We start from the raw sequence: 15,414 nt of genomic DNA, 5'->3' as shown, positions 1-15,414 counted from the left end.
GTTCTCGACGCTCTTCTAGCGTGTGGATGTCAATGAGCATGCAACGATCTTTATATGATGGTAGGGGAAATCTTGCCCAACCTAACTTACGGAGTGCAAATAATAGGAATTGCTTTTGAACTAATTCTATATATATATATATATATATATATATATATATATATATATATATATATATATATATATATATATATATATATAAACATATATATATATATATATATATATATATATATATATATATATATATATATATATATATATATATATATATATATATATATATATATATATATATATATATATATATATATATATATATATATATATATATATATATATATATATATATATATATATATATGTGCGCGCGCGTGTGTGTGTGTGTGTGTGTGATTGATAATGGAGACCAAACAATGCTACAATATTCAAGTATAGACCTTACGGAGGCAATATATGTTTTAATCGGGTAAGGATCGCGAAAATTATAGGATCGCGAAAATTATTATTATTGTTTTATAAACGCAAGCATGTTATTAGCTCTGCCTATTATCGTATTATAGTGATCGATGAAAGTCAACTTTTTATCTAAAATTACTCCTAGATCTCTAATTCTGATACATCTTTCTACTGTTTGATCGCCTAGTGTAATTGTGATATCTGGTTTGTTTTGTTGCCTACTGAAAGCTATTATTGTACATTTATTGACGTTCAGTTTCAAAAGGCTTTTGTTACACCAGACATGGAACGTTTACACTTCATCTTGAAATACCACCTTATCTACATCAGTTTTTATTTCTAGAAAGAGCTTCATGTCATCGGCATAAAATGTGTTTTAAAATAAGAGATATATTGTTAACAAATAGAATGAATAAGAGAGGGCCGAGATGAGAACCTTGTGGAACTCTTGAGGTTACATTTAAAATTGTGGTAATCGGTCAAACCATCACTGAGAAAAGTGAGTGGGATCCATTTTGGAATATATGACCAATATATCCGGTACTTCCGGAACTGGAGACCGGGAACCAGGATCGCCGAAATCGGTTTGTTTAGTTGCCTACTGATAATGGCTACCAATTTGTGTAGTTTTCAGACCAGTTTAGAAATTTTTTTGTAATAAATTAGTTTGGATTAGGATTTTTTTCACTAATCACCCTGTTATTCCGGAACCGGAAGTCGAATCAAAATAAAATTCAGGAACTTTGAATGGGCAATTAAAACTTTCATTTGAATCTAAGTTTGTGAGAATCGGTTCAGCCGTCTCTGAGAAAAGTTAGTGCACTTATTTTCATTTTTTTGCACATATCACCCTGAAATTCCGGAACCGAAAGTCGGATTAGAATAAAATTCTGTATTTTTATGTGGGGTTACAAAACCTTTCATTTGAATTTAATTTTATGGAATTCGGCCATCTTCGAGAAAAGTGAGTGCAAAAAAATGTTACACACATACACACATACAGACAGTTTTCGTACTCGATGAACTGAGTCGAATGGTATATGCCACTCGACCATCCGGGCCTCGGTTCAAAAGTCGTTTTTCATAGTGATTGCATAACCTTCCTATATGAGAAAGGCAAAAAATGTAATGAATAAAATTTGGTTTCAGGTCGGAATGTTTAGATCACAGTGAATGCAGAGCTGATCAAAGTTGCAGAAACGGGCTTTGTGTAAATCCATGTTTAGGTGTTTGTGGTATAAATGCAAACTGCGAGGTAAACCCCAGTTCTATAACGGTGTATCGGTATTACAGATCTTCATGTAATTTAGGTTAGAAGTCATATTCCAGTTTGCAGCTGCCCCAGTTATATGACTGGCGATCCATTCGAAAGCTGTCGGCTCAAAAACCCTGGTAAGTACGCGTGCACGTATATGGTTTTACGGTAAGTCATTGTGCTTTTGAATTGCTGCGTATTCTTCTAGTTCTTTTCTTTTATGCAGCATCACCTTACCTTACCTTACAGCTATAGCCCTGGAGTGTCCTTTGCTGTATCAAGAATACGTCCCCACATAACTTGGTGCATGGCTGCTTGTCGTCAGCCACTCAAGGCACGGCTGCCTTTGGTCCTCTGCCAACATAGTCCAGGTCTCGTGGCCATAGACAACAACTGGTCTAATGAGCGTTTTGTAGATGGTCAATGTCGTGTGTTGGCGTTTTTTACTCGATCGAATAGTTTTTTGAGTTTAAAGTACGCACAATTTCCTGTCAAAATACGCCTCTGAATTTCCCTGCTGGTATCATTATCGGGGGTCACCAGTAAGCCTAAATACACGAACTCATTAACCACCTCGATATCGTCACCGTCTATCAATATTCGTAGTGGAAGGCGTTGTGTTTCTTCTCTAGAGCTTCTTCCTCTCATGTATTTTGGTTTTGATTCATTTATGGCCCGTCCCATACGCCTAGCTGAAGCGTTCAGTTCGATTTATGTTTCCATCATCTTCTCAAGCTTACGTGTCGAAATATCACTAGTTTCAGCGATTTCAAAAAGCTGTACTGACGTTCGGATGATCGTGCCACTCGTGTCGATTCTCACTCTTCAAACCAGACCTTCCAAATACTGAACAAGATACAAGAGTGTCTATGACTTTGCCGTAGCGCTCTCCGAGAATCGAAGGGACTCGAGAGCGTCCCAGATACTCGGACATAGCACATCACTCTTTCCATCGTTGCTTTGACCAATCGCGTCAGTGTATCCGGAAAACCGTATGATCAGCCACAACCTTTCTAGATCGTTTGTGTCGTATGCCGCTTTGAAGTCAATGAATAGGTGATGCGTGGGTGCGTTGTATTCACGACACTTCTGGAGCACTTGTCTAATAGCGAACATGTGATCAGTAGTGGCACGGACTCTAGTAAGTCTCGCTTGGTACGGCCCTACGAATTCCTTAGCTATTTGTGATAGACAAAGGCAAAAGATTTGGGAGAGTATTTTGTAGGTGGCGTGCAGCAATGTGATTGCGCGGTAAGGGCAACAATGTATCTTATCACCCTTTTTGTAGATGGGACATACCACTCCCTCCATCATTCCTTTGATAGAATCTTCTCCTCCAAAATCTTAGAAATCATCCAGTCCAGCACTCTAGCCAGTGCCTCTCCTCCATGTTTGAGCAGCTCGCCTGTCAACTGGTCATTGTCCGCGGCTTTGTTGTTCCTCAGCTTGCCGATCTCCTCACTTATCTCTGACAGATCAGGGGCTGAAAATCTGTCATCGGCTGAGCGTGCACCAAGAATAATTCCTGTTTCGTTCTCTGTATCTTGTGCTTTGAAATTCAGATGCTCGTCATAGTACTACATCCACCTGTCGATCACCTCTTCAAAAGTCGCCACGATCCTCAAAAGTCGCCGCGCCAAGCTGCTCTTGTTGTTGCGCGTATTTCACTGCCGTATGAACGCTACGTAGCTGCTCGCGATTCAGTCCCGGGGTTCCTGTGCGACGAGTGTTGTGCGCCGTCGATAGTTTTGGGCGCATACAAACCGCGACAGGGTAGTGGTCAGAATCAATGTTGGCACTGCGACACTAACACTTTTGCCACCTTTTTTTTTTGTCGTCAATACGACTTACTTTACTATGGGGCGCCTTTTCAAAATTAGCCATATGGAAGAATGGGCAGAACTTAATCGCGAATATCTCGACTTGTATTAATGGTAGCAACATAATTCTTTCACCATTTCATCAAAAATATGATCAGGAATTCAGGATAATATTTTGAACAGTGTGCGATAACCACAAACAAGTCAAAAATAAAGTTTTCTTAAAATTTGAAAACAACGCGGAAAACTCTTTACTTTCGCTTGGGTTTTTCGCGCAAGGACGACGATTTTGAGGTAGTCAGGCACATATCTTCAACTGAATGCGTATAAAAGGGGAACCGTGGTCGAAAATCGATCATTTCTTTTCGTGCGTTCGATGGAAGCAGACGTCGTGGGAGTGGAATCATCAACCAGCAGCAGCAGAGGGAGTTAAACTTTCAACCAGCAGCGAGAGAGAATGCACCTTCTGCGTGGTTAAAAGCCTCAAACGCTCAGGTCGCATCTCATTCGCTTGCTGGCCATCGAGGCGAGAGGACCTTAACCAGCAACAGCAGCGACGGAGAATGCACCTTCTGCGTGGTTAAAAGCCTCAAACGCTCAGGTCGCATCTCTCATTCGCTTGCTGGCCATCGAGGCGAGAGGACCTTAACCAGCAGCAGCAGCGGGAGTTAAACTTTCAACCAGCAGCGAGAGAGAATGCACCTTCTGCGTGGTTAAAAGCCTCAAACGCTCAGGTCGCATCTCTCATTCGCTTGCTGGTCATCGAGGCGAGAGGACCTTAACCAGCAGCAGCAGCGGGAGTTAAACTTTCAACCAGCAGCGAGAGAGAATGCGCCTTCTGCGTGGTTAAAAACCTCAAACGCTCAGGTCGCATCTCTCATTCGCTTGCTGGCCATCGAGGCGAGAGGACCTTTATCAGCAGCAGCAGCGAGAGTTAACCAGCAGCGACGGAGAATGCACCTTCTGCGTGGTTAAAAGCCTCAAACGCTCAGGTCGCATCTCTCATTCGCTTGCTGGCCATCGAGGCGAGAGGACCTTAACCAGCAGCAGCAGCGGGAGTTAAGCTTTCAACCAGCAGCGAGAGATAATGCACCTTCTGCGTGGTTAAAAGCCTCAAACGCTCAGGTCGCATCTCTCATTCGCTTGCTGGCCATCGAGGCGAGAGGACCTTAACCAGCAACAGCAGCAGGAGTTAAACTTTCAACCAGCAGCGAGAGAGAATGCACCTTCTGCGTGGTTAAAACCTCAAACGCTCCGGTCGCATCTCGCATTCGCTTGCTGGCCATCAAGGCGAGAACCAGCAGCGACTGAAACTGGATTCTGATTCTGTTATTGGATCTAAATTTAGGTCTTGAACTCAGGGTCCAGTTCTCTATTCCAGACTTCTATTCGGTTCTTCTTAAAACCATAATAATACTCCTAAAGAATTATGCGGAATTTACTTTACTGTACCTCTATCCAACCCATTTTTGTCGTGAATACGACTTACTTTACTAAGGGGTGCCTTTTCAAAATTTACCCTCTGAGAGAGTGATAAGTTTTTGATCGTGAATATCTTTTGTTGTATCTAATGAATCAACATAATTCTTGCGACATGCCGACATGGAAATATGATCACAATTTTATGATAAAATTTTCAGTTTTGTGACATAGTCTCAAATAATTCAAAATTAAACTTTTCTTAAATGTTTGGTATAAACGAGTATCAAAAAGGATAATTCATAAGGCGAGAGCATTGCACAATATCAGCCGTTCTAATGGCTCTAAAATTTTTCTAAAGAACTATTAGGATTTGTTGTTCGCAAATCGTAGGGAAATATCCTCAGTTTACGGCAAATCAAGAACAGTTTGCATAGATTTGTGCACTTTTCGCTGTGTGAAATTCACAGTAATCGAGATCAAGTGAAGCCTTTTTTTGCAAAAAATGTTTTAGAGTTTAATGTCGTAGAGAATTACGCAATTTGACCTTTTTGAATGCTAGAAACGAGTCCCTTCAGCATATTGATAGTTTCTTTCAATAAATTATGCAAATCCGAAATGAAATAATCGACAATAAAATTCTGAATGCGGCTTTTTTTATAGCCGTTAGGACCGCCCATTAGTGAGAAAGCTACAAACGAAATCACATAAAAGGAAATCTCTTAACAAAAATTCAATCAGTTTGGATTCAATCGCCACTGCGAGCAGATGTGTTTTGTGTCGTCTGCACGCTTTCGACAAGAGCGATTACGTCACAGCTGCCAGTCATTAGCATTGGGAAAAAAACAACGGTGGAGAGCATTGCACAATATCAGCCGTTCTAATGGCTCTAAAATTTTTCTAAAGAACTATTAGGATTTGTTGTTCGCAAATCGTAGGGAAATATCCTCAGTTTACTGCAAATCAAGAACAGTTTGCTTAGATTTGTGCACTTTTCGCTGTGTGAAATTCACAGTAATCGAGATCAAGTGAAGCTTTCTTTGTTTTTGCGAAAAATGTGAAAAAGAGGAATGCGTGCATAATTCATACAATTGATATTCGGAAGTGTTAAGGAACATGTCAGTTGTTTTCGTATTCACGACATCCAGTTATGTCTCTGACATTACCCACCCGCCTTTTTATTCAAATATATAATGTATTAAGGCACACTGCTTAAGCTCTAAGATGCCAAGGGCTTTTTCTAATTTTAATTAACAAATAACTTAAAACTAGGATAGTATATTTAGATAATGTAATAACTTTGGCAGATCCAGCCTTCAGCTGGCGATCGGCACCGGCTGGCGTATTGAATGTAACACGTTGGTAAGTATCTATGTTGGCCGCTTTTTTCTGTCCTTGTGGATTCGCGGGGAACAACCCCAGACAACGAATACCAGGCGGGTGGCCCGTTCTTTTCATAGAATACAGCTGCCGTCCGTGGGCAATGATGATGATGATGTTACGGAAGAAAATGAAAATAAAAATATAGAGAAGTAAATATTACGGAGAACAGAGTAAAAGGGGATATGGGAACAAAATGACTAAAAACGATGAAGATCTAATTAGTTGACATCGAGATGGTGAAAAACGTGGGAGGGGTAAGCAGAAAATTTAGTGACAGCAGAAAGATCTTGTTAGTTCCAATGAAGATGGTGGACAGACGATGGATGGGGAGATTCGGGCGGATGTTAGTGTCGAATTTGTGGGTGAAGTTTATTCTCAGCATCAATCGAGGAGCAGGGGGGAAATCCTTCATATTTCTTAACAATGTGACTAAAATTTTTAAACTAATATACTACAATGTGAAACCACTTTCGATTATTGGTTATTACTGGAGTAGTAGGGGAAATGTTTGTGATTTTTACTTGGTTGCTTTTTATTTGCTTTTTCTACCTCTCCGGCTCCTCTATAAAAATACTTTATATATTGCAAAGTTCAATTATCTGTAATTTTTGTCCCCCCCAATATTTCATGGAACTTGCCGCCTCTGCGTTGATCAAATGATATCCAGAAGGCATTGTGGATATCTTTGCGGGGGAAGAAGATGCTATGAACTACCTTTACTCTATAGGTGCAGGCTCTCAAGCCCGATCACGAGCCTGTACATTGCCTCCCGGCCTACCTGAGCATTCATGTCGCCGAAGACGAGTTTTACATCCCGCCGTGGATGGCCGTCGTAGATTCGTTCCAGCTGCGCGTAAAATGATTCCTTCTCGTCATCGGATCTTGTCTCACATACTCACTCACTGGCATTGCTCAACTCGACAAACTGAATCGAATGGTATATGACACTTAGCAATCCTAGCAAATTTGACCTTTTCATACGAGAAATGCAAAAAAGTTCGATATGCCGGTTATTCCACTCTACATCAGCCATTTGATATTCAATCTTAATGCAACTTTCAAGTGAACCTGGAGTTGTTGGAATCGGTTACGCCATCGCCAAGACAATTGAGCGGATATAACTTTTATTTTGAGAGGAGCACTCACACATTTCTCAATCTTATTCAGCTGAGTCGAAAAGTTATATGTTACTATTATTTCCGGGGCTCCAATCAAAAGTTGGTTTTACTAGCAGAGGGAAAGGTAAAAAATGTAGTATGTTAGTTACATCACTTATGCTTCAAATTTCCGAAGTCGTGTCAGCTATTAGATCTTCGAACTTGATGACAGACTCAACAGTGGATTTCATACAAACGCTAGATTTTTTAGTGGATTTTATACAACCCCAAGAGTAGTTGCCGTGAAAATTGAGCAGATAATAAAATGGGCAGATTTTGGGTTACATTAAATCTCTGGAACTAGAAGTGATAGCCATTTGATTTTGAAACTGTAACTTTCTTTTGCGCAAGCGTGTCACTTTTGATTCTCTTATTAAGACTAGATTAAGCTTCACTTTCTTACCTTTTTTTCTGACCTGTTCGGCTCGGGATGATTTTTCCCGGGAGAAATGCTAACTTACTTCCCTTGCATTTAAGAAAATATCGGAAAAGAAACAATTCTTATACATGGAAAAAACCTAATTTATATGCACAATAAGAACGAACCATTTACTTAAGTCTTTCATTTTATATAGTTTAACTATCTATAATTTTAAGAAAAAGGACAAAGTGGTATCCGCTTATGATTTTTGATGCGTTGTCTTCTAGCGACGATCTCCAGCGGCCGACTCTACGATGCTTTGACTGCCCTCTAGGCGGCATTGTAATCGTTCTTCAGCGGCAGAAAGAAACAATGGCTACTGATTCACCAACGTTTTGCTGGCACATGTAAAACCTCACACTATATCTGTCTGGCTCGACACTTTCCCTGCGATGAATATAAGGGGACCATCATCAGACACTAGGCTCCACACGGTGCAGGGTTATTTACAATAACTTATTGTCGTGAATACTATACTATGGGGCGCCTTTTCAAAATTTACCCTGTACAAAGGATGGCTCTGGTGACTTATTCTCTGCTGAACAACTGATCGTCATTTTTGAAGCAATGGCAACAAAACTACGAAACTGGAGAACACGGTTAGATCAAATCAACGCCTTAGGCAAATTCATCATCGAATGTGCAATATAATGAGTTTGTGATGATGATGGATCCACCTCACACCCCGACTGACATCAAAATAACATTCAAATATTTCGGATTCACTATCCAGGGTTAAACAAGAAAAATTCCTACCCGGGAAGATCCTTAATCACACAGGAATCGAACATGATATCTTTACCAGTATCAAACATTATTTCACCTGGCCCTTCCCGCCGCACCAGTTCATCTCTACAAACATCAGCTACGATGGAGTAACAAGACTGCGGATGAGCAGAGCCGAACCCAATTCCATCAAAAACTGTCGATCCCAATTAGTTTCCCGAATCCATTTCTCAAATTACTAATCAAACCTTGCAATCAAGGTCAAGAGTCAAACTTAACACATTGAATGCTAAGGCTCTTCGGCTAGTCTTGTTCGCTTTCAAAATAGTCAGTTAAGGTGAAATGTAGCGGAAAGCGAAAATCGCGTTTTTTATCAATTATTCAAAAACTAGACCGATTTTCGAAAAACCAAAAACACTTAAGTTTTCGAAATCAAATTTATCATAACTAAGTATTCTTAGAATTTTGAAATTTTGCTTTGCCGAGTCGTAATTGGTTTTTGAAATGTATAAACGGTCACTGTTCCGTCCCCGGGGATGATTTTTGAACTGAAAAGTAGTATTTGTAGCAGAATTTCACAAAGAATCTGAAAATGCAACTCAAAATTATAAAATTTTAGCGTAAACAACCGAAAATTGAAAAAGTTTTCATAAACTTTTCTGCATTTTTTTTATTGCTTGCGCGCTGCTGTTTCGTATTGAGGTGGTGTGAGAAATGCACGGTGGGCACGGTGGCATTATATCGTGAGCAAAAAATAGATATAAAATAATGACGCAAATTTATGCAGCATTGGGTTTTGTGTTGACATAAAAACGACTTGAATACAATAAAATGAGTATTGTAAGAAATCGTTTTTTTTTCTAAGTAGCTGTCATTTATACAAACAATGTGATAAACATTGAGGGCCAGCTTCGAGCCAGTCAGCATGGAAAACTTATTGGAATTCATTGGTTTTTCAATTATTATGAATACAATGAATCAACGCTTGATTTTGAATAATAAGGAACTACGAAATAACTTTATATTCAATTTCGTGCCCCAAATATGTGCTTGAGAAAAGATTCACTAAATAATTTTAACTGCATGGTATGATGAGCTATTAGTTATAATTGGAATGTATTCCAATAATGTAATCTAAGAAATTATTAAACTATTGATGATTTCTGGCACCGGAGGCCAGAGGCTGTTTGGTCTTCGGTTCGTTATCGTTGAAACAGACATTTCTAGGCTCATCATGCTATACAATTCTGAAAGTCGCTTCCGAAAAAAAGTCAATGGTGAATACTTTTACGTAAATTCTATCTCATCGGCGGGAAGGGCCTGGTGAACGACTGGCAAAGATATCGAAAATACTTGAATGTTCTCTTGTCTTCAACCGTTCTTTTGAAGGAGAATCGATGCTTGCTACTAAAATCAGGCATATACATGGTTAGCAAGTTAGTCAATACATATACATTTCACCTCATGTTAATCATTCATAATTACTCATGATATATAGCTCTAGTGTAAGAGTAATCACTAACAATGATGATTGAATCAGCATATATTCAAAGTGTGAAGAATTCTAAAATCCATTACTTCCCGTCTTTTTTACAAGCCAATATAACGAGAGGTAAACCCACTGCGCTCAATCATTGAAAAAAGTTCTTGTTTCTATGTGGCCGTTTTTCTTGGTACGCTTTGTGCGACGGTTCGTTCAACTGAAGCGGATAAAATTTTGCGCGCATTTTATGACGCTACATTTCACCTTAAGTGGTTGTAGTAAATTGGAATGCTTCGTACGGTTTGATCATTCGTTCCTACAGCACGAGAATAGCTCTTGGCTCCTGGAAATTTTTTTCTGGCTACCTAGAGTTGTATTGGTTCAAGGCTTCAGTCTTTTTCAAGGCTACCTGAATCACTAACAGTCTTATTGAAGACCAACAATTAGTCAGCCTTTCTCAACACTATATAAAGAGTGATATTCTATTATTAGACTAAGAAATTAATCAGGTTTATTTGATGCTAGCCATTTAAAATCAGTCTTTATCAAGACTTATCCAAACTAGGAGTCTAATCGAGGACTAATTTAGCCTAGTTAATTTATATTCTTCAGAAAACCGCTGCAGCGCCCTTAGCAAATTTTCCTTCGAATTTGCTAGTATTGTAGAAAAAGTAGGAAATTGTGAAGGAAACTCTCATATCAGCGTAGCTGCAACCTTCAAGTATAAAATTTGTTATTGAAGCGTGCACATTTTTGAGCATTAGTCAGCGCCACGATGTTTAAGAAATTTTGTTATAAAATCATAGACAGTTCCGGGCATTAATAAGCGTAGCAATGTTGTAAAACAAAAAGCTATTGTTATAAAACCATAGACAGTTCCGGGCATTAGTCAGCGCGGAAATGTTGTAAAAACAAAGTTATATTTTTTTACGGGCACTGCCTCTGGCCTAGCGACAGTGGTTCCGGCTGTCGGTAGAACTTCGGGAGAAAATCGGATGAACTTCCTACTTGAAATCACAAGCTCGGCTTGTACTAAAATCTTCGGGCTTCACCCGAAAGAAAATGCTAGGAGCTTAAAAACCCATAGTTGGGAAGAGTTCGAGTCAGTTCAGTCTCAGAGTGCGCGGAAAATATCCGTTAGTCTCGGGCGTCGGCCCGTAGACAAGTTAGTAGCTAGTTCAGTTCAGTTCGGAGTATAATACAGTAGCTATAGGAACATGTGTGCATTGTTAGACTTGAGTATCAAGTGACATCAAAATCAAGTAAGAAATATTGTTTATAATGGGATATAATAGATTTCGGAAGGCACCTAAAGAATTGAGTGAAAGATTGCTGTAATGAGTGAAGATTTAATAGTTTCATGTGCAGGTTTGATATTCACATGCAAAAGAAAAATAGTTAGACACAACCATTGTTCGTGTTAGGGTAGTGTTGATAATATATGACAACAAAAGTACGTGTTGAAGAATAACTTCTTTTATTAATGTAAACAAGTAAATGTGGAGACATATATCCGACGAGTTCACCATGAAGTGTTGTGAATAGTTGAAACTCAAAAAAAAGGTGAAGTTCGTGATATTAATCTCAAATACGTGGATGAATCAATACAATGACATAAAAGAGAAACCGAATTGGAGAGTGTTACTCCGTATAGAACTGAAAGAAACATCCTTCTTCGTTATTCCTCTTCCGCCACCGCTCGGCCGGGAGCTTGCACCGCATCCAACCGGAAAGGCAACAAGCCAACGGCTAAAAATTATTCAATATGGAAGAAATCTCAATACGTTATTCTAAATTTTTCTAATAACATTGACGATCTTATAGAATCTGAATGTAAAAATAAAAGACATCGGACGGACTTCCCTTCCGTTGATCCTATGCCGTCTAACAATATTTACTATATTCTTCCTGAATTTGGTTGTAGCGGCATAGAAGAAAATTCTTCGAAAATTCCCTAAATGGAGGATTGTCTAGAACGACAAGCGTCCATTTTGGGAGTTTTCGAAAAATTTTTTCCTAGAACGGAAGAAACAACAATCTATGCCTTCAGTGATGGTGATGATTTCCGACTTCAAAGTATTTCGTATTGAGCTTTCTATTTTTCTCCCTGAAGTAAAAGTCTCATTTCAAGTCGGACGAAGAGGAGAATGATTGATGGGTTGGAAGATTATGAATGTCTTATCCGATATTTTTCTGAGAAACTTCATAAATTGCTTGGTTTTGCCTCTTCCCATGAAATACTTATGAAAAAAAGAGCGAATGGTACTTCTAAACCACACTGTGGAATTTCCCATGAACTTTACTTAATACACTTTAATCGAAGTGACATCAAAATAACATACAAATATTTCGGATTCACTATCCAGGGTTAAACAAGAAAATTTCCTAGCCGGGAAGATCCTTAATCACATCAGGAATCGAACATGATATCTTTACCAGTATCAAACAGTTATTCACCTGGCCCTTTCCGCCGGTTCATCGCTACACCAGTTCATCGCTACAAACATCAGCTACGATGGAGTAACAAGACTGCAGATGAGCAGAGCCGAACCCAATTCCATCAAAAACTGTCGATCTCAATTAGTTTCCCTTTCTCAGTTCTATTTCTCAAATTACTAATCAAACCTTGCAATCAAGGTCAAGAGTCAAACTTAACACATTGAATGCTAAGGCTCTTCGGCTAGTCTTGTTCGCTTTCAAAATAGTCAGTTAAGTGGTTGTAGTAAATTGGAATGCTTCGTCTGGGTTGAACATTCGGTCCCACAGCACGAGAATAGCTCTTGGCTCCTGGAAAATTTTTTCTGGCTACCTAGAGTTGTATTGGTTCAAGGTTTCAGTCTTTTTCAAGGCTACCTGAATCACTAACAGTCTTTTTGAAGACTAACAAGTAGTCAGCCTTTCTCAAGACTATATAAAGAGTGATATTCTATTATTAGACTAAGAAATTAAGCTTTTTTTGTGAATACGACTTACTTTACTATGGGGCGCCTTTTCAAAATTTACCCTCTGAGAGAGTGATAAGTTTTTGATCGTGAATATCTCTTGTTGTTTCTAACGTGTCAACATAAATTTTGCTACACGCCATAGGAAATATGATCACAATTTTATGATAAAATTATCAGTTGTGTGACATAATCTCAAATCATTCAAAATTAAACTTTTCTGAAATGTTTGGTATAAACGAGTATCAAAGGGGATAATCCATAAGGCGCGTTTGCTTGCTCATATTTTTAAAGCTCATAGCTCAGTGATCTGTGATAGGATTTATATAATCTAACTATCAATAGAATCGAAATTTTTCAACTTAAACGTGTATAGCAAAAGCATTGAAGTATTTCAATAGTACACTATTGAAAAACCTGTCTCATTTGACCCATGTCAACACCAGCCAATCAGCACGCGTTCTGAGGAAGAGAACAAAATATCTGCTACTGTACAACAAATCGTTCGAGAAAAATGTTCCGAAAAGTGGTGAATATCGTAGTGTGTTCCTCAATTTGGTCCTTCTGAATGCTAGAAACGAATCCCTACAGCATATTGATAGTTTTTTTCAATAAATTATGCAAATCCGAAATGAAATAATCGACATTAAAATTCTTTATGCGGCTATTTTTATAGCCGTTAGGACCGTCCATTAGTGAAAAAGCTACAAACGAAATCACGTAAAAAGAAAGCTCTTAACAAAAAATCAATCAGTTTGGATTCTATCGCCACTGCGAGCAATTGTATTTTGTGTCGTTTGCAAAGCTAGTTTCGCTTCCGTCAAGAGCGATTACGTCACAGCTGCCAGTCATTTGCATTGATGAAAAAACAACGGTGGAGAGCATTACACAAAATCAAACGTTCTAATGGCTCAAAAGTTTCCTAAAGAACTATTAGGATTTGTTGTTCGCGAATCAAAGGTATATATCCTAAGTTTAGTGAAAATCTAGAACAGTTTGGTTAGATTTGTGCACTTTTCGCTGTGTGAAATTCACAGTAATCGAATTCAAGTGAAGCCTTCTTTGTTTTTGCGAAAAATGTTCCAGAGTTTAATGTCGTAGAGAATTACGCAATTTGACCCTCCTGAATGCTAGCAACGAATCCCTACAGCAAATTGATAGTTTCTTTCTATAAATTATGCAAATCCGAAATGAAACATTAAAATTCGACATTAAAATTCTGTATGCGGCTATTATTAGTGAAAAAGCAGCAAACGAAATCACGTGAAAAGAAAGCTCCTAACAAAAATTGGATCAGTTTGGATTCTATCGCCACTGCGAGCAGATGTGTTTCGTGTCGTTTGCAAAGCTAGTTTCGCTTTCGACAAGAGCGATTACGTCACAGCTGTCAGTCATTAGCATTGGAAAAAACAACGGTGGAGAGCATTGCACAATATCAGCCGTTCTAATGGCTCTAAAAGTTTTCTAAAGAACTATTAGGATTTGTTGTTTGCAAATCGTAGGGAAATATCCTCAGTTTAGTGCAAATCTAGAACAGTTTGGTTAGATTTGTGCACTTTTCGCTGTGTGAAATTCACAATAATCGAGATCAAGTGAAGCCTTCTTTGTTTTTGCGAAAAATGTTCCAGAGTTCAATGTCGTAGAGAATTACGCAATTTGACCCTTCTGAATGCTAGAAACGAATCTCTATAGCTTATTGATAGTTTCGTTCAATAAATTAGGAATTCTAATTCAACTCATCACTCTCCATCGCAAACGATTTCATAAAATGTTCTTTTCAGAGCCACCATTATTTTATTATAAAGAACTATACTGGTTATAACATAATATTTGTGTTTCAGAATGTTAAATGTAACTAATCTGTTCTGTAGTTCAATTGCATCGTTTCAAATTCTACATACAATTTCATACAATTGATCAACTAATTGATATTCGGAAGTGTTAAGGAACATGTCAGATGTTTTCGTATTCACGACATCCAGTTATGTCTTTGACATTACCCACCCGCCTTTTTTATGCTAGCACATTTAAAATCAGTCTTTATCAAGACTTATCCAAACTAGGAGTCTAATCGAGGACTAGTTTAGCCTAGTTAATTTATATTCTTCAGAAAACCGCATCCAACCGGAAAGGCAACAAGCCAACGGCTAAAAATTATTCAATATGGAAGAAATCTCAATACGTTATTCTAAATTTTTCTAATAACATTGACGATCTTATAGAATCTGAATGTAAAAATAAAAGACAACGGACGGACTTCCTTTCCGTTGATCCTATGCCGTCTAACAATAATTACTATATTCTTCCTGAATCTGGTTGTAGCGGCATAGACGAAAATTCTTCGAAATT

General features: G+C 38.4%; 1 protein-coding gene across 4 annotated transcripts in view; it reads left to right on the top strand.

The window, feature by feature from the left end:
- LOC131432822 (slit homolog 1 protein) overlaps positions 1-15,414 on the top strand; it is a 465,006-nt gene that overhangs the window by 375,306 nt on the left and 74,286 nt on the right. For all 4 annotated transcript variants that reach the window (XM_058599361.1, XM_058599360.1, XM_058599358.1 and 1 more), the window contains 2 exons: positions 1,609-1,714; positions 1,770-1,851. In XM_058599361.1, the coding sequence (XP_058455344.1) occupies positions 1,609-1,714; positions 1,770-1,851 (188 nt within the window). The remainder of the gene's footprint in view (positions 1-1,608; positions 1,715-1,769; positions 1,852-15,414) is intronic.

The sequence above is a fragment of the Malaya genurostris genome, chromosome 2 (genome assembly GCF_030247185.1).
Source record: "Malaya genurostris strain Urasoe2022 chromosome 2, Malgen_1.1, whole genome shotgun sequence".
Taxonomy (NCBI): Eukaryota; Metazoa; Arthropoda; class Insecta; order Diptera; family Culicidae; genus Malaya; species Malaya genurostris.
The sequence above is the reverse complement of the archived record's forward strand: the minus strand, read 5'-3'. Positions and strand labels throughout refer to the sequence as shown.